The sequence below is a fragment of the Camelus dromedarius genome, chromosome 19 (genome assembly GCF_036321535.1).
Source record: "Camelus dromedarius isolate mCamDro1 chromosome 19, mCamDro1.pat, whole genome shotgun sequence".
Taxonomy (NCBI): Eukaryota; Metazoa; Chordata; class Mammalia; order Artiodactyla; family Camelidae; genus Camelus; species Camelus dromedarius.
In genome coordinates this window covers 19,078,154-19,103,988 of record NC_087454.1, presented here as the reverse complement: position 1 = coordinate 19,103,988, position 25,835 = coordinate 19,078,154, and the positions used below count along the sequence as shown (strand labels likewise).

At 41.7% G+C, this 25,835-nt stretch overlaps 4 protein-coding genes and 1 non-coding gene across 7 annotated transcripts; 1 reads left to right on the top strand and 4 right to left on the bottom strand.

Annotated features, from left to right (window-relative positions):
• Positions 1 to 772: 772 nt before the first annotated feature.
• Positions 773 to 24,956, bottom strand: LOC105101140 (olfactory receptor 2H1-like). The gene is made up of 2 exons (XM_010994243.3): positions 24,877 to 24,956; positions 773 to 2,545 (listed from the first exon to the last, which is right to left on the bottom strand). The coding sequence occupies exon 2, from the start codon at positions 2,315 to 2,317 to the stop codon at positions 1,379 to 1,381; it is 939 nt and encodes a 312-aa protein (XP_010992545.1). The 5' UTR covers positions 2,318 to 2,545; positions 24,877 to 24,956; the 3' UTR covers positions 773 to 1,378.
• Positions 5,453 to 24,958, bottom strand: LOC105101139 (olfactory receptor 2H1). 3 transcript variants are annotated; one of them, XM_064476263.1, is made up of 2 exons: positions 24,877 to 24,958; positions 5,453 to 9,822 (listed from the first exon to the last, which is right to left on the bottom strand). In XM_064476263.1, exon 2 carries the CDS (start codon positions 9,571 to 9,573, stop codon positions 8,635 to 8,637), a length of 939 nt encoding a protein of 312 aa, XP_064332333.1. In that variant the 5' UTR covers positions 9,574 to 9,822; positions 24,877 to 24,958; the 3' UTR covers positions 5,453 to 8,634. The 3 variants fall into 3 exon arrangements, with proteins under 3 accessions (XP_064332333.1, XP_010992544.2, XP_064332332.1); XM_010994242.3 differs by lacking the exon at positions 24,877 to 24,958 and adding an exon at positions 12,565 to 16,411; XM_064476262.1 differs by lacking the exon at positions 24,877 to 24,958 and adding an exon at positions 12,569 to 16,411.
• LOC116147850 (U6 spliceosomal RNA) lies at positions 7,093 to 7,194 on the bottom strand. The gene has a single exon (XR_004131442.1). It is a non-coding gene; the product is annotated as a U6 spliceosomal RNA (small nuclear RNA).
• On the top strand, positions 18,171 to 20,105 carry UBD (ubiquitin D). The gene is made up of 2 exons (XM_010994241.3): positions 18,171 to 18,314; positions 19,615 to 20,105. Exons 1-2 carry the CDS (start codon positions 18,297 to 18,299, stop codon positions 20,080 to 20,082), a joined length of 486 nt encoding a protein of 161 aa, XP_010992543.1. The 5' UTR covers positions 18,171 to 18,296; the 3' UTR covers positions 20,083 to 20,105.
• On the bottom strand, positions 19,869 to 24,882 carry LOC105101160 (putative olfactory receptor 2I1). Its single transcript, XM_031435555.2, has 2 exons — positions 24,877 to 24,882; positions 19,869 to 22,660 (listed from the first exon to the last, which is right to left on the bottom strand). The coding sequence occupies exons 1-2, from the start codon at positions 24,880 to 24,882 to the stop codon at positions 21,719 to 21,721; spliced, it is 948 nt and encodes a 315-aa protein (XP_031291415.2). The 3' UTR covers positions 19,869 to 21,718.
• Positions 24,959 to 25,835: the final 877 nt, after the last annotated feature.

Here is a 25,835-nt window from a genome sequence, read left to right as displayed (position 1 = left end):
GTTTGGCTTGAATAAAATTCCTTCTTAGGTTGATTTTTTAATTGAATTTTCTTCAACATTTAAGATACAGATTAGAGACGCACCAGTAGATAAACATTATTCTTGAGCTCTTTTATCAATGGCCTTAAGGTCAAGATTCTCTGCTCTCCGCCATGAAGTCAGGATTGGCATCAAGATAATGTTGGCCACTGAAGGGAGGGGGCAATGGGAAGAGGAAGGATGAGGCAATGATTCAATTCTAAGCAGATTTTCTTTGTATTCTCCATTAATTCTCTGTTCCATTCACTGAGGATCTAAGAAGGTAATGGGTGTAGATAAACACTGAGGTGGGAACAGGAGTTCGTAGAAATTGGGGCTCATGCTGTTGCTCCCTGTCTTCCTTTCTAGGTCCTCCTCCATCCACACTTTGCTGTAGGACTGTCACCTGCAACCTGATTTTATTTTTGTGCCTGGCCATCAGAGGCTGGTCAGAACCCCAGAATCCCACTGAAAGATGAATGCAGGACAGCTGTTACCCACTGTGTTGCAGCCGAAGAACAGACCTGTGACTTCTAATGGTCACTGTCTATAAAGAGGTTGAAATTTGGTGGGGTGAGGGGAGAAAAATCAACTCTAGAAATGGGAACAGGTCTTCAGGAATGGAAAGAATGGTGCTATGATTCCTGGCCAGCTGTGTGGCTAGGGACCCCTAAGACTGAAGAAGTAAAGCTTTCTATCTGATAATTGGATATAAATCCTACTGATGCACATTCGATGATGAGAAGAAAGCAGCTTTGTTCTCAAAGCTCAGCATCTAGTTTTAGTCTAACAAATTCCTATGTGTTCTTGGATAAATCATTAAATTCTCTGGGCTTCAGCTCCCTTTCAACCTTCCTCAGGCAAGTAGAGAGAAAGCACCCTGATGAAGAAGGAAAGAAGACATGGTAGGAATCAGAAATAATAATAAAGAGGTGGTGACAAGGTGACCAGTTGGAGAGAGATTATATAACCAGAAATGAACATGGAGGACTTGGGGAAGCTATAGTTGAGGCAAAGATAGTTAAAAATAGAATGGAAAATAAAATAAATACATGGGGATTAAATAGTAAAAGTGGACAGGTGTAATAATATTATTGAGTGTTAGCTATGATTTAGAGATACTACTTCTTCTTACCCAAGTTCTGGTCTCTCTCTCTCTCTCTCTCTCTGTCTTTGTCTATCTGTCACACACACACACACACACACACACACACACACACACACACACACACCAGACATACCGTGACCTACTGTAGTGGCTTGGATAGGTATAGGGAAGGCTGTAGACTAGACAGCTCAAACTTGTTCAAATAAGAATAAAGAATATCCTCTCAATGAAAGCACATCAGGCAGCTCTCCCTCAGCTCTCCCTGGAGTCCACATCCTTCCCCAGCAACTTCCTGAATGCCTTCTTTACCTCCTTATTCCTCAGGGTGTATATGAGAGGGTTAAGTGAAGGGGTGCCTACTGCATAGAAGAGACCAAAGAACTTGCCTCTTTTCTGGGCATAGGGATTTTTGGGCTGGAGGTAGACGGAAATGACTAAACTGTAGAAGATGGTGACCACAGTGAGATGGGAGGAGCAGGTCCCCAAAGCCTTCCTCCACGCTGTGGCAGAGTTAATCCTCAGCACTGCCCGGGCAATGGCTCCGTAAGAGATAAGAATGAGGGTGAGTGGCATGACCAGGAAGATGACACTCGACACAGCTAATTGAATTTCACTGTAGCTGGTGTCTCCACAGGCGAGTTGAATTAGAGAAGGGACTTCACATACAAAGTCATCTATCTGCCGGTGGGGGCAGAAGGGCAGGCGGAGGGTGGGTGGTGTCTGGACTGTCGACTGGACCAGACCCATTACCCAGGCTATGGCCGCCAGCTGCCGGCAGAGGCGAGGGTGGATGACGGTGGCATAGTGGAGGGGCTGGCAGACAGCCACATAGCGGTCAAAGGCCATCACTGTCAAAAGGACGCATTCTGTGGTCCCCAGGAACAGGAAGATGAAGAGCTGGACTGAGCAGCCTAGGAAGCTGATGGTCTTGTTTGGGCCCCAGAGGTTGAACAGCATCTGGGGAACAAAGCTTGTAGTGATGCAGAGGTCCAAGAAGGAGAGGTTGGAGAGGAAAAAGTACATTGGAGAGTGGAGCCTGGGGTCCAGTGTGGACAGCAGGATGATGAGTGTGTTGCCCACCAGAGTCACAAGGTAAGAAATTAAGACGAGCACAAAGAGGATTCTTTCAAGTCCTGGGTTTTCAGAGAAGCCCAGAAGGAGGAAGTCCACTGGGGAGCTGTGGTTGACCATGACCTGTTCCTGCCCAGACCTAGAGGGTGAGAGGTATCTGAGCAGTGTGCCCAACCTGTTTTATAACAACTCACCCTGGGTACTAGTCAGGTCATACCAAGTGGATGTGTCTGTTCCTGTTCCTCTAACCCAGCATCTCCAGGCACATCACCATCCAGCAGCCCCTTCTCTTCCCCTGTTCCTCCAGGTCAGATGTTGTCCAGGGGGAGTCAAGAAACCATGAACATGCTGAAAAACAGAGATTTACACTGGTACCTCAGACTTACTGGCTGAAGGCAAAGAAAGTTGATATACAAAATATGAATTAATTAATTAGTTTTGATTAATTCAACAAACATTTACTGAGTACCTATTGTATTTTAAGTACTGTGATCCTGCTAAATTTTCCCTTTATTATGTACGGAAGGAACTCAAAGAAATGTGGGTTGAGTGAATTTTCTGATCACAAGAATTTCTGGAGAATTAATCTTACTTTCTAGTGATGGGCATGAGTTTCCTAGAATCATTCATGTTCTATTTATTTCACACTTTTGCAGGGGATTCCACCAGCAACAGAAATGTGGAGTGTGGAGATTTCTTCTCCATGTATAGGGAACCAATCCCCAAAGAGATCAATGGGTAACCTTAATCTTTAAAAAATTAGTATGATTTTTTAATTGAAGTATAGTCAATTACAAATTGTGTCAATCTCTGGGTACAGGATAGTGTCCCCATCATGCATATACATATGTATTTTCATTTTCATATTTTTTCCATTAAAGGTTATTACAAGATAAAAAATTATGATTTGTTAAACTAAAAAATAACCCCCTGCAAATGGAAGTCCTTAATTTCAATTTTCCATTATGTGTAATGTGGAAAATATGAAAAAATACATCAGTCAAAAAATGATTATTATCTGGTTCTATATCAGTAAAAGTTCCATAAGAATTGAGGCTTGGAAATGAAAAGCTGAAATTTCAGCTCTGTATTTTCATATAAGATGCAATTAGTAGTAAAAGTGCACCGTATTGAGTTTGGGGCATTTAAACAGAGTTTTGGTTTTGTACAATGCTCGGCAGTTTCATTCAAATGTGATTAAAAGCTTTTTATTTTAAAATGAGTTTAAACTTACAGAAAAGTTGTAATAGTGGTTCTAAAGACTCCTATATAACCTTTATCAAGATTCATCAATTTTAATATTTTTACTTATTTGCATTATCATTCTCTTTCAATATATTTACATATGATAAGTTTTATTTGAGACATTTGGAGGTACGTTGTTTGAGTCATGACCTTTTACTCCTTAATATTTCAGTATATGTTTCCTAAGACAAGTTGGTCTCTTGAATAAACACCAAATTCAGGAAACGTATTGAGACAACACTACTAGCTAATGTTTAGTCCATATACTAATTTTGTCAATTGTTCCAATAATGTCCTTTGTAAGAATTTTATTTCTTATGGGATCCAGTTGAGGTTCACATATTATGTACTTGGATTTCATGCCTCACTCTGGTGTCTTTAGCAATTTCTTCTAAGCCTCTGAACTAAGGGATCTGCTTCAAAACATCAGACGATGAGGTCCGTCCATGCTGGAGGAGCTAATAGGCTGGAAGGGAAAATGGGCTCATGCTCCTGAAAAACTTTGGCGAGGACACTGAACATTATCAGAAGACCCTAAGAATTGAAGAGAAATAAGGCAAACATATAGGGAGGATGAGACACTGTGAACTGTAGAGAAAAGGAGCAATATGAATGGGTGAATCAGGGAATGCTTCCTAGAGGAGGTGACTATTGTTTTGAAAGGCAGGAGAGTTATGGTACAAGGGGCCAGCTCAGTGGTAGAGCCATGCTGGCAGTTGAAAGGCTGGCAGTTGAAAGGCAGGAACTAGGCAAGTTGATAAGGAGGTGCCTGGAGAGACTATAATGAGATGGCATTATTTACCCATTCCAGTGTCTCTTCTTTGGGTTTAAAAGCCCCATCTCATCTCTTTATTTGTCCAGACGACCTCTTTTTGTTTCTTTCTCTTTACTTCCTCTCATTGTTCCTTCTCACTCTGAGGGATAAGTGTTCTTTCCTTTAATTTATGTATATATAAAACATAAATAAAATTTTACTATATGTATCTGACTATTTAAATCTTAGAAGCCTTTCTGTGTGGTCTTCCCTGATCACACCCACTTCTTTCCCCAGAAAAGGCAATCATTATTATTCTGATTATTATTATTTTTTTTAATAATTCATTCCTGTGTTGTTTTATAGTATCATCCGTCCCTGTAAAGTAGTCAACCACTTCTTATTCATCTGTCAGCTATGATCCTAATACTCTTCTGCATCCCTTACTTTCTTATTCTCTTGGTAAATTTTTTTTCTATTAAAATTTTTTTCTAGAAAAATTTTTTTCTATATTATTTCTCAATCTCTTCAATTTACATTACCCTTTAACTCTCTTTTTGTTCTCTCTTGTTCTCTGTGTTTCAGAACATCTTTTCTATCACCTTTTTTCTCGTCTTTTTTTCCCTTCGACAGTAACAAAATTCAAGCACTACTTTACTCACTTCCCATTAATTCCATATTCATGGATGCATTTTTTTTTTATTGATCACCAAAGAGCTAGTTGTGCAGTACGTGCTGCAAGGAAATGAGATACCGATTCTACTCCCCAATCCAACAGCGATAACCGCCTTACTACTTTAGTAGTTACCATCTACTGAGCACTTCCTGTATACCAGGCACTGTGCTAAACATTTCCTGACTACCTGGGTCTCACAGGCATTCTCACTGCTTTCAAGGTAGTTAGTATTATCCTCCATGAACAGAAGAAGAAACAGTCTCAGAGAAGTTAAGTAACTTGCTCAAGGTTGTACAGCCAATAAGCGTCAGAGCTAAGATTCTAGACCCTGTTTGATTCCAAATCTGGTGCTCCGTATGTCTCTACTGTTGAGGATTTGTGGAAACTGAAGAATTAACTTGTATCTTGTTTACAATCAAGTCAGTATCTCCTCATCGCCTTGCTGCCAGAGCATCTCCATGACAAAGAGCTGGAAGGGTTGCAGCTCCCACTTGATCCTCACAGTGGGAATTAAAAGCAAACTAAGGAGAGACGGCACTCCTAAAGGGATTGGAGGTTAGGTCTCAGGTAATAATGTTGATTGCTAATGCTGCGGCCACACTTTCCAAAGCACTTTGCAACAACCATATGACCTGAATACTATTACTGTATTCTATCTTTGTTTTCAGATGAAGAATCTGAAACACAAACAGGTTAAATAACTCTCTCACAGTAATATAGCCAGAGCTGAGACGTGAATGTAGGTGGTCTCTATCATCCTGCTAGACGGATGAGGCTAGAGGTAGCTCTTTGCCAACAACGTCCCCTCCTTAGTCCAGGGAGTTAGCCTCTCTTTTAGTGGCACTGGAGGTAGAAAGGGAGGCATATGAGGTGATGGAGGGAGAGATCCCAGGATTCCCATCCCATGGAGAGAAAAGCTCATTAATTCTGTCAAGACTCTGGAGCCCTCCAACCCGCAGACAATTAATTAGCCACTGGCGCTAATGCTGGTTAAGAAAGGAGGGGAGGATCCAGAGGAAATATGCTGGCAGTGGTGCTCCTTGCAATAAATAAAAGTTCACCTTCTGCTTCTCTGTGTCACTGGGGAGTATGAGTGTATTTTTTCCCTTGTTACCACCATCCCTTGAGTGTCCCATCCTTTCTTCTCAAGCCTCTTTGGAACCATTCAATACTCCATTATTTTTTGTTTCTTTTCTCCTTGTTGAAATGAAGATATAATTTGCATACAATAAGAAACACACATTTTAAGGGTATAGTTTGATGAATTTTTATGATCTCAGTCAAGATACAGAATATTTCCACACCTTCCCCCTTGCCTCTTTCCTTGATACCTGTCCACAGCCCTGCCCAGAGGTAAACACAATTACGATTTCTATCCCCATAGTTTAATTTTGCCTCTTTTCGGACTTAATACAAATGGAATGAAATAATATGTACTCTTTTGGGTCAGGCATCTTTCACTCAGCATAATTCTTTTGAGATTCATCCAAGTCTTTTCATGTGTCAGCAGCTCATGTCTTTTTAAAAAATCATCTTAATTGAAGTCCAGTTAATATCTAATAAAATGCATATGTTTAAGTACATAGTTTAATAAGTTTTGACCAGAGTATATGCCTGGATAATCACCACCCCATTCAAGATATACAGCATTCCCATTGCCCTAGAAATTACCTGTACTTTTGTCCACCAATTTTAGCATCCAACATTACAAATTCTTGACTACAAAAATTATTTCTGGGATGTTTGCCTAATGGAAACTATTTCCATCATTTCTTCCATATTTATTATTTTGAATTTTACTGAACAGAGAAACTATTCCTTTCATCTTATTTATTTACTTATTTATTTATTGTTGATTTTATTTATTCTTATGAGTAATGACTTCCTATGTGTTTGTTTTATTCTCTATTACTCTGATTATTTATTTTGTTACACAAACTGTATTATGTTTGACTGTTGGGAGTGACTTTAAGTTGAGTTCTGTGAATTTTTGACATGTCCCCATCAATTTTTGAGCATTTCCTTACTTTCTGGCACCAAACCATGTTAACTGTAGGTTTTTTGTAGATGCCTTCAATCAGTTAGGAAAATTTCCTTCTGTTCTTAGTTTATTGAGAGTTTTTTTGTTTGTTATGAATGCATGTTGAATTTTGTGAAATGCTTTTCTGCAGCTACTGATATGTTTATGTGACTTTCTTCTTTAATTTTTTTTTAAATTAAAAAAATATGGAACGTTTCACGAATTTGTATGTCATCCTTGCTCAGGGGCAATGCTAATCTCTGTCATTCCAATTTTAGTGTATGTGCTGCCAAGGCGAGCACTTATTTAATTGCTAATACGGAGGATTATTGATTGTGTTTTGAATATTGATCTAGGCTTGCATTCCCTGGACCCCGCTTGGTCCTGCTGTATTAGCTTTTTAAAGGTATTGCTGGATTATATTTACTAATATTTTGTTGCAAATTTTCCTGCTCATATAGGATGCTGGTATGTAGTTTTCTTTCCATATACTGTTTTTATCTGGTTTTAGTGTCAAGATAATACTGGCCTCATGAAATGAGCTGGAAAGTTTCCCTCCTCTTCTGTTTCCTGAAAGAGATTTTGTGAAATTTGTGTTATTTTTTCTTTAAATAAATCGGTAGAACTTGCCTGTAAAACAATCTGAGCCTGAAAATCATTTATTTATTTATTTGGTAAAAAACACATTAACATATTCTCCATCTTAACCATTTTTAAGTATATAATTCAGTGGTGATAACTATATTCATAATGGTGTGCACCAGATCTCTAGGACTTTTTTATTTTGCATGCTATAAATATCACCCATTTAAAGCATACAATGTATTGGATTTGTGTATATTTACAAAGCTGTGCAATCAACAACCCTATATAAATCTGGAATATTCTTATTTGCCCAAAGAAAAACCTCACAGTGGTCACTCCCTTTTTCCTCAGTACTGGCAACCATTGATCTACTTTCTGTCTCTATGAATTTGCCTATTCTGGTCATTTCATGTAAATGGAATAATACAATACATGACCTTTGGTGTTTGGCTTTCTCCATATAGCATAATGTTTTCAGGATTCATCCATGTTGTAATGTGGATCAGTAGTTTATTCCTTTTTATGGCTGAATAATATTCCATTGTATGGCTACTACACATTTTGTATATCCATTCATTGGTTGATGAACTTTTGGGTTGTTTCTACTGTTTGGCTATTATGAACAGTGCTGGTATGAACATTCATGTGCAAGTGTTTGTATGAACAATTATCCTTAATTCTCTTGGGTATAAAGCTAGGAGTAGAATTGGTAGATCATATGGTAAACTTATGTTTAAACTTTTGAGGAACTGCCAGACTGCTTTCCAAGCCCCTGCCTCATTTTACATTCTCCACATCATTCTAGCACTTTCTTTCTCTCCCTTTCTTTTTTCCTCCCTTCTTTTTTTTTTAATTAGTGTGTGTGATGGCATCTTATTGTAGTTATGATTTTCACTTCATTGATGATAAATCATATCAAATATTTTTTCACATGCTTATTGCCCATTAAAAAAATTGGGTTGTCTTTTTATTATCGAGTTGTAAGAGTTCTCTATATGTTTTAGATACAAGACCCTTATCAAATATTGATTTGTATATATTATCTCCCATTCTGTGTGTTGTTTATTCACTTTCTTGATTGTGTCCTTTGAGGTATAAAACTTTTATATTTTGAAGAAGTGCTTCATAATTCAGAAAGCACATCAGGCAGCTCTCCCTCAGCTCTCCCTGGAATCCACGTCCTTCCCCAGCAACCTCCTGAATGCCCTCTTTATCTCCTTATTCCTCAGGGTGTATATGAGAGGGTTAAGTGAAGGGGTGCCTACTGCATAGAAGAGACCAAAGAACTTGCCCCTCTTCTGGGCATAGGGATTTTTGGGCTGGAGGTAGACGGCCATGGCTGAGCTGTAGAAGAGGGTGACCACCGTGAGATGGGAGGAGCAGGTCCCCAAAGCCTTCCTCCACGCTGTGGCAGAGTTAATCCTCAGCACTGCCCTAGCAATGGCTCCATAGGAAATCAAGATGAGGCTGAGGGGCACGACCAAGATGAAGACACTGGCGACAGCCATCTGGATCTCATTGTAGCTGGTGTCCCCACAGGAAAGTCGAATTAGAGCTGGGACCTCACACACAAAATCATCCACCTGCCGGTGGGAGCAGAAAGGCAGGCGGAGGGTGGGTGGTGTCTGGACCACAGACTCCACCAGCCCAATGACCCAGGCCATGGCCGCCAGCTGCCGGCAGAGGCGAGGGTGGATGACGGTGGTGTAGTGGAGGGGCTGGCAGACAGCCACATAGCGGTCAAAGGCCATCACTGTCAAGAGGACACATTCTGTGGTCCCCAGGAACAGGAAGATGAAGAGCTGGACTGAGCAGCCTAGGAAGCTGATGGTCTTGTTTGGGCCCCAGAGGTTGACCAGCATCTGGGGGACACAACTTGTGGTGAAACAGAGGTCCAAGAAGGAGAGGTTGGAGAGGAAAAAGTACATTGGAGAGTGGAGCCTGGGCTCCAGCACGGACAACAGGATGATAAGTGTGTTGCCCACCAGAGTCATGAGGTAGGAAGCTAAGACGAGCACGAAGAGGATTCTTTCAAGTCCTGGGTATTCAGAGAAGCCCAGAAGGAGGAAGTCCGCTGGGGAGCTGTGGTTGACCATGACCTAGAGGGATGAGGTGTCAGAACAGTGTGTCCAGAGTGTATTATAACAACTCACCCTCGGTACTAGTCAGGTCATACCAAGTGGATGTGTCTGTTCCTGTTCCTCTAACCCAGCATCTCCAGGCACATCAGCATCCAGCAGCCCCTTCTCTTCCCCTGTTCCTCTAGGTCAGGTGTTGTCCAGGGGGAGTCAGGAAACCATGAATGTGCAGAAACAGATGGAGCCTCACACTGGTATCCAGACTTACTGAGTGAAGGTAAAGAAAACTGATGTGAAATATGGATTAATTAATTAGTTTCCATTAATTCAATAATCAGTTGTTGAGGACCTGTTTTGTTCTGAATACTGTGCTAGTTCTCAGTATTCCCTTATGTATCCAGAAAGAATTAGCAAAGGAATCCTTTTGATTGAATGTCTCTTTCAAGAGTATTTATGCAGGGTAATTTTCTACTCTGGAGCATAAATTTTCTAGAATCAATTGTGTTTTATCTACTTTACCCTCATTTGTAGGAGAGCCACCGGAGTCAGTATGTATGAATTAAGGAGTTTCTCCTGTGTTAAGTCACCCCACCACAGAGATATTAACTAGATGATCCTGTCCCATTAAAAAAAATGTAATTTATTTAAACTAAGCACAAGAGTATTCTTTACAAATAAAAAGCACTAACTTCAACTTAACCTTATGTGCAATGTGGCAAAATAAGAACAAAAAGGCTGCCAGTTGTCTTGTTTTATAACTGCAAAGTCTGTATGTATTGGCCTTAGAAATAAGAAAGATTTAAAAAAGCCTTTTCCCTTTCAAGAATTAAACAAGAATTTGTTTACTCCTTCCTTAATTCTGTTCACTATTTGAGATTTAAATAACTTTTTATATACAAATATCATACTTACAGACAATTTCTGTCCAAAAAACTTTTGGGTATTCTTTATCTATATCAATAAATTGTTAATATTTGCCACTTTTTATTGTTCTATCTTTTCTTTTTATATTTATTCTGAGCTACTGGATTATATATGCTCCTTCACTCCTTTGTATTTTAGCATGTATTTTCTAAGCAAAAGGAAATTCTTTATGTAAACACAGAACAGTTGCTAAATACATGAAATCCAAAATTGATAAAATATTATTATTAATCAATAGTTTATACTCATAATTTGCTAATAATTGTTCTTTATAGTAATTCTTCCCATAAAATATCCAGTGTAGAAATATGGACTCTAGAGAAGCCTTTTCTTAGCCAATGAACAAACAAACTTTAAAGTATAGGGTGATGGATTCAGTCCTCACCAGGAGAAGCTGTGAGGATGGAGGAAGTTCACAAGTTCAATGCTGGGGAAGGTGTGGAAAACTGTCAAGACCCTTCCCCCACCAAAACTGGAAGCAAATAAAGCAAAAATAATAGGTGTGTGAGAGAAGGAAGTCTGCACTGAAAGGAGGAATCTGGGAGGGGTCAGTCAAGGAAACCCCCTGCAGATTGTTTGTGTGGGGACGCGTGGTGAGCTCAAAGATGGGTGTGAAGTGTGGCAGCCACTCAGGCACTTAAGAGAAAGGAACTGGTTTTCTGAGAAAACCAGAACGGAAATGGCTTTCTTAGGAAGCCATTTAGGTGATGTGGAGGCAAACAAGCTGGTAGCCTTGTTGGCAGAAAGGACCTGGGAGTTTATGGGATGGCATAAACATCTCTTCATCATAAAGTCTCCATTTTGTGTTAAAAACTGTATCTCATTCCCTTTTTAATAGGACTCCTTTTTGGTCTTCTATATTCCTTCCTGTATATTTCTTTCCTCTTGAGGATAAGATTTATTTCCCTTAAAAGAACTGTGAATTATTTGAATAATGAAGAGTATATAAAATATGTCATGGATTTTACAGAATAATAAAATAAACACGTGGTACACCTGCTCCCTTCGACCCCAATTTAAGAACAGAACAAATGATACCCATATTTTAGAGCTTTATGTGTGTCCCTCCCTGCTCACATCTCCTTTACTCTCAGAGAAGAAAACACTGTTCTGGTTATTTTATTTTGTTTTATCTTATTTATTTTTTTATGTTATCTGTTTAGTAGTTTCTTTTTTTATTTAAAATTTTTTAAATTGTAGTATAGTCGGTTTACAATGTTGTGTTAATTTCTGGTGTACAGTATAGTGATTCAGTTATACATATATATATTTCTTTTCATACTCTTTTTCATTATAGGCTATTACAAGATATTGAATATAGTTCCCTGTGCTATACAGTAGGACCTTGTTATTCTGGTTATTTTAAATTCATCATTCCTTTTGTTTTTTTGGTTTTGTATTTTTTTTCCATCATTCCTTTTGAACTTGGTAGTTGTCATATCTTTTGTATCTCAACAATTAACCACCAAGTTTTATTCATCCATCAAGTGTAGGATTTCTCACATTCTTATTCTCTTGGCAATGTATTGTCTCACTCTACGTTATCTCTGAATCTCTTCAGGTTATACTTTCCTTTGACTCTCTCTTCTTTTTTGTTGTCTGTCTCTCTGAACATGTCTATTCCTCACCCTCTTTCTCTAGGTTCTTCTTTTCTCTTACACTGAGAAAGGCAAGCGCTTCTTCCCAGTTCCCATTAGTTCTATATTCATGAAGCATTTATTCCTTCATTGGTCACCGAAGAGCCAGTCATTTACTAAGAGCTACAGGGTTATGAGATTCAAATTCTGCTCCACAATCCAGTAATGACAATCTCATATTATTTTAGTTGTAACCATCTCCTGAGTGTTTCCTAAGTACCAGACACTACGTTAAAAAAATTCCCAAATATATGGATCTCAGAAAAACCACGAAAAAAATTGTTAATATTATCCTTGTTTTATAGAAGAAACAGTCTCAGAGAGGTTAAGTAATGTGTTCAAGTAACTTGTGTCAGGGCCAGGATTCTAGACCCTGTTTGATTCCAAACACTAGTGAAGATATATGGAAACTGACAGGCTGTAGGAGAAGGATTAATGTGTAACTTACCTACTGTCAAGTCAGAATCTCCTCATCGCCTTCCTGCCAGAGCTTTCCCATGATACAGATACGGAGCGTTTGGGCTGGTTGGAGCTGCCACTTGATCACCACACAGAAAGAAAAGCAGGCTATGGGAAATATTATACCCTTGAAACTGATTAGAGCTTAGATTTCAGGGAAGGGTAATGATTGCTAGTGCTTACTTCCCCAGCCCCTTTTCAAAGCACTTCACAGTATATAGTTCTTATAACAATTTCAAGAGATAGGTGCAATTATTATCTTCCTTTTCAGACAAAGAAATGAGAACAGAAGATGAATCACTTGTTCTGGAAAGCATAGCTAGTAAGCACCTGTATTGAAACTTGAACCCAGGTGGGCTGTCTGAAGAGGTCATATAATAACCACATCCCACCATTACTTTGCTGAACATGTGAGGCCAGAGCTAGCTCTTTACTGAGGAGCTTTTGGATAGTAAACACTCCTCCTCAGTCTGGGAAATTAATTTCTCTTTCAGTGGTCTTGGATGTAGAAAGGGAAGCAGAGTCAGTGATAGAGTGATCCTGGGAATCTCATCCAGTGGAGAGAAACAGCTCATTATTTCTGCCAAGACAAGGGGGCTCACAACTCACAATTAATTAGCCATTGCCACTAACGATGGCTAAGAAGGGCTGGGATCTAGAGAAAACTCGCCAAAATAGTGCTCTCTTTGGTAAATAAAAAGCTCACCCTCTGCTTCTCTGTGTCATTGGGGAGTACAAGGACATTGTTTTCTTCTTGCTACCGTCTCTGGAGTCTCCCATATTTCTTTCTCTCTCTCTCTTTCCTTCCTTCTTTCCTTCCTTCTTTCTTTCTTCCTTCCTTCCTTCCTTCCTTCCTTCCTTCCTTCCTTCCTTCCTTCCTTCCTTCCTTCTTTCTTTCTTTCTTTCTTTCTTTCTTTCTTTCTTTCTTTCTTTCTTTCTTTCTTTCTTTCTTTCTTTCTTCCTTCCTTCCTTCCTTCCTTCCTTCCTTCCTTCCTTCCTTCCTTCCCTTCTTCCTTCCTTTCTTCCTTCCTTTCTTTCCTTCTCTCTCTCTCCCTCTTCCTCCCTTCCTTTTTCATAAAAGCCCTATGTCAAGTCTTCCCTCTCAAGCCTCTAATGTGCTTATTCAGTACTCCCTTACTTTGGTTTATTTCCTTTCTCATTTTAAATAGAGGTATAATTTAGATAATGGAGTGCACAGATTTTAATGTACAGTTCACTGAGGTTTTTTGGGGGAGGTTATTGATTTTTTAATTTTTAACACCTTTATTTTGGTATGATTCCTATACAATAAACAACATATATTTCAGATGTACAATTTGATAAATTTTGATAGATGTATACACCAATGAAACCACCATCACAATCAAAATAGCTAACATTTCCATCACTCCCCAAGAGGTGCAAATTTTGAACTCCCAATTTATCCATTCCCACCTCCTTTACCCTTTGGTAACCATAAGATTATTCTCTATGTCTGTTTTGTAGTTAAGTTCATTTGTGTCCTTTCTATGGAGATTCCTAAAAAAAAACTAAGAATAAACTTATCATATGATCCAGCAATCACACTCCGGGGCATATATCCAGAGGAAGATATCATTCAAAAAGAGCCATGCATCCCAATGTTCACAGCAGCACTATTTACAATAGCCAAGACATGGAAACAACCCAAATGTCCAACAGATGACTGGATAAAGAAGATGTGGTGTATATATATCTATATTATTCCATACATATAATGGAATACTACTCAGCTATAAAAAAGAACAAAATAATACCATTTGCAGCAATATGGATGGACATGGAGTAAGTGAAGTAAGTCAGGAAGAGAAAGAAAAATACTATTGTTGCTTTCAGGTATCATCCATCCATTTTTATTGCTATGGTATTCTACAGTTCAGTTATCTATTTCCCTAGTACTAAAAGGCGTTTGGGCTGTTTTAGTTTGTCATGTCCATGTTTGACTTTGACAGGTATTTCCAAATTGTCCTTCTTTGAGAGTGGACAGACTTTTATCCCAACCATCAATAAATTGGAATTCATACTGGCTATTTCATTGCATTTGATGGGCATTTCTGAAGCAATACTCCTGATCTCAAAGCAGTTTTACAAACTCTTTCATGGGGACGAGGCTTCTGCCCCAGGGAGGTCTCAGTGGGGGCAGTGACTTGCCCTAGCGCACCCAGTTAGCTGGGAGGTTGTGGATATCTGAGGCAGCTGTCTTATAACCCGCCAAAATCTCCACAGCATGATCTCTGACCTTGGCTGGTTTTCTGAATTTGTCATAGGGGCAAATGCAATGAAATCTTTTTGCCTCTAAAAAAGTTTGTTGTGACACAGAGGAAAAAAGTAAGTCAGATGGACACTGTGGTAAGAAGCAAGGAAGAGGTCAGTTTCCAAGAAGAAATTTTACCTGATGTCAGCAAACAGGCATGGGGTGTTTGGGACAGCCCTCGCCTTGGCCTTAGGCCAGGAGGGAATTTCACACAGGAAGGGAGGAGGGAAGAGAGAGACAGAGAACAGAGTCTAAATTTGTTATCCTCGTTCCTTGAAATGACACTGTTTCTCAGAATCCAGATCCTCTATGGGGAGAGAATCCCGTGGACTAGTTTTCCCTGAGAAAATCCCAGGCTCGCCCTCTAGTAATTCTAGGCTGGAAAGCCCCAGCTCCTCTGTTTACTGCCACGTGGATTGCCTCACCGTGTTGTCTTTCAACACCCACAGGCCCGGGAGGGCAGTTCTCCTCCACCTTTGCACTAGGCAGATGGCCTCCAGACTCTGACTCCTGCATGTGAGCCAAGTGGGGAAGCATCAGGCTGGGCGTGCTACCCAAGGATGCTCCTGCCTGCACGTAGATCCCCAAGCTCTGCTTGCTCTCACTCACTCATTCTGAGGCTCCTCTGCTTCCCTTTCTCTCTTTCTCCCTCCAACTTGTACCTTTCCTGTAATAAAAAAGCATGCTCTTGTGCCACCCCCACCTCGATTTTCATTCCACTGAAGCACAATATAAGAAGACAAGGAGTGTAGAAACAGAGGTTTGCATTTGAACCCTTGCTTACCAGCTACTACTAATATGATTATGGATGAGCTGGTCTCTTGTTTATGAATTAGGATACCGACCTTACCGCATTAGAATGCTAAAATACTTAATGGGGTACCATTTAATAATACCTTGTGCGGTTCCTCAAATATAGTAAGCGCTCACCACATGTTATTTTCCTATTTTTATTCACTTACTTATTCATTGATTTATTGATTCACTCATGCATTTGGTAAACATTTAGTAAGGATGTGCTGTGCCAGACAGCATGCCTGGGAAGTGCTGAAGATACAAGTTAAGACACAGCCATGACTCTCAAGATTCCTACTGTTTACTGGGGGTGAAGGACAAGTAAGCAGATGACCTTATTGTTGGAGACACATGCTCTGAGAGGCTTGCTGAGGGAGTATAAAAGGACAGAAGATGGGCAAATAACCCAGAATAGGAAGGAAGAGAGTTAGGGAAGTCTTCCCGGGGGAGACGTCACTTGTGTTGTATATTCTTACAAATCCATGGTGTTGGGGGGTAGAGTGGGATGGAAAGGCATGATCAGTGACCTGGTGGCAGAGAGTTTGGCATGTTCAAGGACAAGCAGGGAGTTTAGGGAACCACACATAAAAGCAGCTAGACATACAGGTCTGCAGCTCGGGGCCCGGCTGTGGGTATAGATCTGAGAGGTATCAGCAGAAAAATATCATCCCTGGGAAGTGTCATTCCTCGGGCTCCCCTGAGAATGCAGACATTGGCATCAAGATGGTGTAGGATACGGAGGCCAGAGGGGTAAACAGAGAAAAGGTGATTTAATTTTAAGCAGCTTTAACCATCTACTGTCCCTCTTCTCTTTCCAGAAATAATGTGGAGATCTAAGAAACTGATGTGTGCAAATACAACTTGAAAGCTGAAAGCAGTTTACTCAAGTCTGTGTTGTTCAGCTTTTTCTTTCTTGTTCCAGACCCACCCCCGACCGCGCCCTTCTGCAGGGCTTTCTCTTTCCATATCACTCTCAACCTGATCTGACATTTTCTGCCTGGCCACTGGTGATGTTTCAGAGTCTCCAAATCCTATTGGACAGTGGACACAGCCCTTTTCTGCTGTGCAGCGGCCAAAGGTCACAATCTTTTATTCAAAACGCAGGGACAATTGGAACCTGGAGATATATCTGAAGGGAGAAGAGCAGGGTCAAAGTTTCCAGTCGATTCTATCAGGCATTCATCCCCCTTCATACTCATTCTATGTGTTTAAAAAAAAAAAGTATGTCTACCTCAAGAACTATGTTTAAATAATAATTAGTTTTCCAATTTTATTAACTGTCTAATGAGAGCTTCAAATAGGAGAATGTGATTTATGTTAAGCTTGTTGAAATATTGGAATGAGCTCTTGGATCCTGTTACTCTAAGGAAGCACTTCTATAAAACCTAGTTCTCCAGGGTGGAAACCTCTGAAGTAAAAAGTGATCGTGTGAAATTTATCAGTGAGCGAAGGTACAGTAAACGGCCACCGAAAGCACAGCAAACAGAGATGACGAGCTTGTATTTTTACAGACTTATTACTTTGAAAACATTTGGAGCACTTTTAATAAATACTTTTTTAAAAATGGGTTTTATGGCAGTGTCCTGAGACTTTGGGAGAGGGCAGCGATTAATTTGGAATGCTAGGAGATCAGAGTAATCAAGTCAATTCCCTGAGCACACACAGCTTATGTCCTCTTTTTTTGTTCCAATTCAAATCTCAAAAGCCAGGGAGTACACAGCACCTTGGGCATCTCTGCGATCACAGCAGTGAGTCTCCAGGAGTAAAGGTAAGGAAATAGAGGGACTCTGGTGTGAAAGTGGTTGTGTGATTGTTTTGATGCCCAGAAGTCAGTGGTTGATTGTCGGCACTGGATTGTTCTCAAGTAGTGGATTTACTTTGCAGGTCCTCATACAGGATAGGAAGAGTGTTAGAAAGCTCAAGACCCAGGAATCTAAAGTTCTTTGTCAAGGACATTTTAAAAACAAAGTTTTCTGGGCCTAGAAGACACTTAGGAATTTTCTTCAATCATCATTTTATGAGGTGATCAACATTTCATGAGGTGAACAGACTTGCTCAAGTTAATTTAGCAAGTGGCATCCCTGGGGCTGGAACTCATGTCTCTTCTCAGTCCAGGGTTATTTATCCTATGTTTTCTCAAGGCCTGCTTCACACATTCTACCAGGCGAGTGTGCACAGGCTGCTCCTGGTCACATCACTCCACCCCAACTCTCACTGTCCTTTCCTGGGCGTCCTTGCTCTCAGGAAGGTCCCTGACTAATGGACAGCTCTTAAAAGCAGCAGGGGAGGACCACAAAGTGTTAAAGGTCTTCAGGTCAGTGAGGGTTCAGGACTACAGTCTGCAAAGTCATGTCAGGACTGGGAGTGGTGGTTTGTTAATCACAGGAAATTTTTCAACAGAGACGAAACATCCCATATTAGAAAAAAGGAGGACAAATGGATTGGCTGAGGGGAGAAGTGCTTGATCAGAAGATATTTTTGTTTTTGACAACACAATAGCAAAAGTGAAAGAAAATTCACCAGCTTTTATAAGAACAAAGGGCACAGGAAATCTTAACATAGTCAGCAGGGTGGGGATTTCCAGTTTAGCTCCTTATATAAACTGCATTTGAGATCCCTTTCTGTCTCCTGATTCTGCTCCTTTGTTCGCAGAAATGGCTTCCTGCCTCTGTGTGAGTTGGGACTGATAATGGGGGGTGGAGGAAGGGAATGGGCTTCCAAGGTATGGGGAGAGATGTCAGGAAGGGGTGAAGGACAGTGCTCAAGAAGGTAGGGTGGCTGGGAGGGCATCTCAAAGGGGATGAGACATAAGCATAGATAGATAGCTACTGAATGTGAAGAAAGTTTCTGTGAAGAGAACCAGGTCATTTGGTTCCTGATTTCAGGTCGTTTCGTTCCTGATTTCTCTTTTGTGTGAGATCTTGGACTGACCACTGTTAGGGACAAATGATAGGAAGTGGGAGTGGACTCTGTGCTTAGCAGGATGGTGAGATTTGAAACTATGATACTATTGTCCTGATCTCTTTCCCTCTTATCCTGTCTAGCGGTCCAGGGCTCTCAAACTTAAGCTTCCTTCTCTTCCCCGAAGAGAGGTTCATAAAAATCATTTATCCTAAATTGTTAATGACCTGTTACATTACCTTATGTAAGAATATATGCTCTGCAGAGAGAACGTGGAATGAGGGCAAGGCTTAGCAAAGAGAAGTGACCATCCAGTGAAGAAATGTTGGTGGCATATAGATTGGGAAGATATTTTTGAATGAAGCCTGAAAGAGGTCCTCTGAGGCTTTCAAATGACAGCACAGGAGTTAGCTTCCCCGTTTTCAGAATATTGAAGGAAGACTTAGATGTAGTCCCTACTTTCTGTGAATAGGGCCCTGACCTGATTAAAGGAGGAGATCATATTCTTTAACAGGTAGATATAAAAACATAGGAAATATAGATGAACAGGTGATATTGAACATAGCATCACTATAATGCATTAGTTCCTATTATAAAGCAATCAGATATTAAAAAAGAAATTAACAGTACAGAGAATATGTGTCCTAAACAGAGTTTCCTTCTAAAGCAGTCATGGAGGACAGCCCTGTGGGTATTTCACTAGTCTATCAAGTCTTGGAGAGTTGTTTTTCGAATCTGGTGTACATCTTTGGATGCTTTGTAGTTGTATTTAGTTTTTGACATTTGACAAACTTTATCTGCTGAGGAGACAGGTAAATAAGGTGGGAAATTATTAATAACATTTTGGGATGGATAAGAGGTATGGTTACAAAGGAATAAGACTGGTTTTCTTGCATTATAACCTGGAAATTTCAAAAGAGACGTTTCAAAAAAGAGAGGGACACAGCTTGTTGTAAAGGATCTGGAGGACCAGATAGGCAGTGAAGGATGGGAGCAATTAAGGAGGGGGAACAAAGGGTGTAAAAGGTGACAGGCATTCTAAGCAACTGTCTCTTGGCTTTCATTGTCCAGGTGGTCCATTCTGAGCAATGGAATTCAATGACTTTCAGTGCCAACTTGGAAGACAGAGTGAAGAAGATCAATGAACATGTCCGGTCTAAGACCAAGATTCCCGTGCAGGAGCAGGTCCTCCAGCTGGGCTCGAAGACCCTAAAGCCCCAGAGAACCCTGTCATCTTATGGTATCGACAAGGAGACGACAATCCACCTCACCCTGAAGGTGGTGAAGCCCAGTGATGAGGAGCTGCCATTGGTTTTGGTGGAGTCAGGTGCTGAGGGGCAGAGGCACCTCCTCCAGGTGCGGAGGTCCAGCTCAGTGGCCCAGGTGAAGGAGATGATTAAGGCGAAGACCGCTATAATTCCTAAGAAGCAGATTGTGACTTGCAATGGAAAAAGATTGGAAGATGGGAAGATCCTGGGAGATTATGGCATCAGAAAGGGCAATATACTCTTTCTGACACCTCACTGCATTGGCGGGTGACAGCAATAAAAAAAATGGCCTTATTTTCGACTACTTCTTACTCACTAATAATTGCTCACATTACTGATAATGTCCCCAAATTAATGAGAAAGATCAGTAGAAAGAAGATTTGGTCTGGACTCGGGAGGAAGACTGTAGCATATTTCTGACTCTTTGATTCCTTGATTCTAACATGATTGAATAAGTTTCAGGACAGGGAATAACATTTAATCCTTTCTTGGTTCCCTCTGATTCTTAGAAAAACTCCTATTTCTTTTCCTATCCAACAATAAAATAAGTTTTAGGTTGGGACCTATGTTTTACTAAATTCTGTGTTTGTTGTCTGTGTGCTTCGTGTATCATATTACTCACTAATCGTTGAACCAAGCTGACTTTCCATTTAGTATAGAACAGTGAAATGGTTTATTTTGAAGTGAATTAATTACTTTAACATCATTCTAACCTTATTCATAAATAATTTAGAAATTCAGTCGAACTACTTCTCCTTTCCTTATCTAAAGCTGTTTGGTATGAAACGAAACTTGGCACCGTGCCCCCTCTTATTCTCTGTCTCACACCCAATTAAACTATTCATATTTCTGGGGATGATGGTGGGCATGGCAAGATATTTACCTTGGGGATCTAGAGATTTTATGTCTCTAGTAGGGGCTTCTTGGGAACAGATGTGCTTCGGGAGGGAACGGACTTTCTGAGAGGTGGGGGATTGTGGACCAGTTTCTGTCCTGCCTGCCTTAAGGTCTAGCAGGTCTTCTCTGGGTTGGATGAAGGAAGTAGTGTTGGTTTCTGGGTTGAACCCCAGCACTCTGCCCAAGTTCTGGCTAATGGAGCTTTTCCCTCTCTGCTTCTCCCATGTTTCTACCTTCGTTTACTCCTCCATCTCAATGCCTCATGTCTCCTTACTGATCACATGCATGTTTTTCTCACAGCCTAAGTTATGCCTGCCTACTCCACTAATTTAGTCTCTTCTCTTCTTTATAACTTGCTCAAGAACCACTTTCTGCAGAAGAGTTTCCCAACTCTACCCCCACTCAGCACAAACCAGACTTGTAGGTGTTCCTCATTACACCTCTGGGTCAAGTGCTCTGTGGTGGGCACTAGTCAGTCCCCTGGCTAGGTGAGCATTAGGTTGGACTGATTCCCTGAGATGAGAGACCATGGTTTCTTCTTCTGGATGGGGACTCCTGCAGGGCAGAGTTTATGATTCTCTTGCCATTTTGGGGGACACTTTTGGTGACAGGCACCATGAGGTCTTTCATGATCTCTTCCATCAGACTGGAATCACACCAAACCATCTTTCCAGCATATGGATTCCTCCTAGGTGGTTATAGTGTCCTCTGTGGATGGGGAAGGTCTTCCAGAAATCAAACTTTCTTCATCAGCTTAGGAGAAAACCTGAAAGCCATTTCCCCCTCATTAAACCTGCATGTACATGGCTGTAGGGGTTCTCCCTACAGCAATGAACCTTTCCTGATCCTCGGGAGGAAAGGATCTCCCCCATTCCCCTTGGCTTCTGTGAGCGCAAATCTTGCAGACTGTCATTCAGAAATGAACAGCCTGAAGGCTAAACTGACTGACTTTCCAGTGGGCATCCCATCCTTGGGCCCTGGGGTAACACTTCGTTCCCTACCAGATACGCTCACTGTCCAGCGTGCCCTCTCCCAAGACTCCCCAGGAGCCTCCTCGCTGCCCCCTTCACTTCCTTATTCCTGAGGGTGTAGATGAGTGGGTTGAGGGCGGGTGTGACTACGGTGTAGAAAAGTGAAACGAACTTGCCGTGTCCCTGGTTGTAGCCGAGCGTGGGTTGCAGGTAGGTGTAGATGGCTGAGCCATAGAACAGGCAGACGGCTGTCAGGTGGGACCCACAGGTGCCCACCGCTTTCCTGCGGCTCCCTGTGGTCCTCATGCCCCTTACAGCGCGGGCCACCGCAGCATAGGAGGCCAAGATGACAGCGGATGGCAGCAGCAGGATGACTACCCGGGCAGCAAACATCTGGCGCTCTGGGATGTCCCGGCCGCCGCCGCAGGCCAATTTGAGTAGCGCGGGCAGCTCGCAGATGAAGTGGTCCACCTGGTGGGGCGGGCACAGCGGCCGCGAGGCCAGGAGGGCCGTCTGCGCCGCCGAGTTGGTGAGGCCGCCCAGCCAGGAGGCGCCGGCCAGCGCGCGGCAGAGGCGCGGCGAGGCGAGCCCGGCGTAGCGCAGCGGGCGGCACACGGCGGCCGCGCGGTCCAGCGCCATCACCGCCAGCAGGACGCACTCGGCCGAGCCCAGAGCCAGCGACGCGCACAGCTGGGCCAGGCAGCCGCCGCGCTGCAGCCACAGCGCCCGGCCGCGCAGGCTGGCCAGCAGCGGTGGCACCACGCTCGTGGTGAAGCCCGCGTCCACCAGGGCCAGGTGGCAGAGGAAGTAGTACATGGGCGTGTGCAGGCGCGGGTCGCGCGCAGCCAGCAGTGCAAGCGCCGAATTCCCAGTCAGGGTCAGGAGGTAGCAGAAAAGGACAAGGGCGAAGAGGACAGGCTGCAGGGAGGGCCAGTCCGAGAAACCCAGCAGGAGGAAGCGCTCCTCTGTGCTCTGGTTGGCCTAAAGGAGGAAAACTCCCAGAACGTTTGAAAGGACGACATACAAAAGGGTGAGGTTATCCCTTAAAAGCGAAGGAAAACCAGGGCAATTGGGGGTGGGGCGGGGGAAGGGATGGAAGCACACACGATGCTTATGTATCCATTGTAAGCTCCTTGACAGATCTGAACCTTTAGTTTAGGAAGGTAACCTTATATTAGTTATCTTAGTTGATATATTTACCAGATTCTATGAGGGAGATACAATCTCTATTTTATAAATGAACGAACTTGGGCTCAAAAGGCTGAAGCATCTCAAGGTCATAGCTAATGAGTGGCCCTATGGGCTTTACTTAGCCTGTCTGATTTCCAAAATCAGTGTTTTTCAGCTGCTTCCCTGCTTCTGCTTGTACTCCTAGGGACCAAAGTAGAAATCGAATCTCCAACCCCCACTACAATAACCCTTCAAATATTTGAAGACAGATTTCACTCTGAGCTCCCAACCCCTTCTTTGAAATGTGTAGTGCCTAAAAACATGTGTAATACCCTCAGTTTGGTATAACCAACATTTTTGGTAAATGAGAACTGTCACCTTCTTTGTTTCAGGTGCTCTACTTCTATTAATACAACCCATTATTACCACTGACTACTGAATTTTAATCTGTGGTGAATCTCTCTTCTAGGCTGCTTCCAATGTCCATGCCTCTCCTGCTTACTGTCTAGTGTGATGATCACGATCAACACAGACAGCACATGTGTACCAGCCTTTAAAGTCAGAGTTATCTGGGTAGAGGAAAGAACGCTAAAATGAAAGTCAGGAGGCCTGAGTTCCACCTAGCATAACTGCCTTTGGCTAGTGATTTGATATGAGGAAGTCACTTCACTTCCCTTCACCTCAATGTTTTCAAGTGTGAAAGGAGGAGTTTGAACTAGACCTCTGTTTCCTGTACCACCTTTCTGGCTCTAATTTTAATAGATTTTTTTTTAAACAAATGAAATGTCGATGTAGAAGCCTTTTAACCCTTGAGAGTGATGCTGAATCAAATTTCCTAAAGGTACTGAAAACACCAAGATTGATGCAATGGATAAAGGATACATAGAAATCTTTCTACTGCATGGTTCCTGACAGTATCATTATATAGATAATATTCACTGTTCTTAATTCAAGAATCATAATCCCCTATTTTTTTTTTTAATCAGGAAAGAACTCTCTTCCCCTTAACAAAATGTTATGTTTATATGGTTCTCTGGTTTTATCCTCTTTAAGCAGAACAAGTACTAATATTGTGATTAAAAACAGCATTGGGGGGTCAGACTGCCTGAGTTTCAGTCTTGGTTCTGCCATTTCCTAGCTGAGCAGCCTTGGGCAATATTGCTTAAACTCTCTGGGCCCCAGTTTCCTCATATAAAAATAGAACTGGTTAAGTAGGTCAAACGCGTGAAGCTCTTAGACCAGTGCCTGACTTACAGTAGCCGTTTAATAAATAGTAACTATGATCCCTATTTCACATGAGGAAACAGGTATTTAGAGGGTTCCTACATCCAGTAAGGACAGAATTGGTATGTAAATTTATATCCCTTTTCATATATTAACTCTGATCTTTACTCATCTGAAAATTAGATAATACTCATATTTTAGACAGTAAGATAGGAGGGTAACTGAGGTTAAATAACTTGCCCAAGGTCACATGGTTTGTAAATGCTTATCAGGATTTCAACCTAAATATGACTAATTCCGAGATCCTTGCTCTGTTTATAAACCTGGCTCTATCTAATATGCTGGGGACTGTGAAGGATAAAAGCACGTACAAAGACTGACTTTCATGTCTAGGTAATTTTATATTTATACTGGAGATGACTGAAGCATGAGAGTTGGCATTCAGGCTTATGGTCCAGTGGTGCTAGAGATGCTGAGTTACAAAAAGTCAAATTTTCTGACTCTGTGATGACATAGACACACGCTAGTTCAGCCAGGCCTTAAGTCATTCTTCTCCAAACATACCAAACCCTGAAAACAGGCACACAGTGATCAAATTGCTACGTGTATGCATGAATTCCCAAACACATAGCCCAGACACATTTGTACATACACACAGCCCATAATTCCCCTCAGGCATCCAGAACACAAATCAGTTGTAACTAATATTCTATACTGTGTCTCCACACCTCATTTGGTATTCTAGAATGTGTCATGCATATGTAAGACCATTCTAAGAAAAGATAATATAGTAATGAACCTACCTTCATAGCTTATTCTCTGGCACTAATATTTAGGCCTTCAGTTTCCAGGTGGGAAGTTGGTCTCTTGCCCCTGTTCTGGGTTCTCTGGGTTTACAACGGCAGTGGGAGGGATGAAAGAAAGACCCGGTCTCATGACTGTTGATTTCTGGAATGGGTGCCTGAGATCAGAGCGCGGACCTCAGGAAGAAGACGTGGATGGGGGTAGTGCCTTCTTTGCTGGTCAGCAGAAGAATGAATAGAATGTCTTAGGGCAAGAAGCCCCTTAAGTCCTGTGAAACATTGAGATCCAGACAGAGGTGGTGATGTGTGTTCCTGGAGAGCCTTGGAACGAGGTATAGACAAGGCAAGGACTTGATCCTTGTGGTGGTGGCAAATCAGTGTTAGCTGGTGGTGGCAGCAAAAATACCCTTCCTGATTCTGAAGGGCACAGCAGCTGTAGAGAAAGAGGAAGGGTGTTGATAAGCCTCTTACTCAGGATGAAGCAGGGGAATCAATTTTCCCTGTTATTAGAAAAGAGGATGGAGCCCTGGGGAATCTATGTCCCTCTCTCATTAGTCTTTTGTGTGGAGGTGTCCAGAGAGGGCTCCCTCAGGGTAAGGAAGGGAAACTTCTAGAGGGAAATTTCCTTTCGGGTAGTGTCCCTGGCAGTGTGTGAAATTCCTTCTCACTGTCATCACTGCTCTTTTTTTTTAACTGGTTTAGGATTTCGTTCTCTGGTTGAGTGACCTTAAGCCAGCTGTTTAACCTCAGTGAGTCTCAGTGCCATTATCTGTAAAACGTGGGTAGCAACCCTTACCCGGGGGAGATGTTGTAGTTTCGATGACGTCATCCTCAGTTTTGAATGCAGCGTTGACCTTCATGTCATTGGTTTTGCCCACTAACCCTCCTTTGCTGTCACCCCCCACCTCATCCCTTTGCTCCTCTTTATTCCTTGAAGATTTTGTCCCTGACTCACTCTC

Bases quoted from the DNA above. Each gene is read 5' to 3' on its own strand.
- LOC105101139 (XM_064476263.1), bottom strand. From the start codon at position 9,573: ATGGTCAACCACAGCTCCCCAGCGGACTTCCTCCTTCTGGGCTTCTCT.
- LOC105101140 (XM_010994243.3), bottom strand. From the start codon at position 2,317: ATGGTCAACCACAGCTCCCCAGTGGACTTCCTCCTTCTGGGCTTCTCT.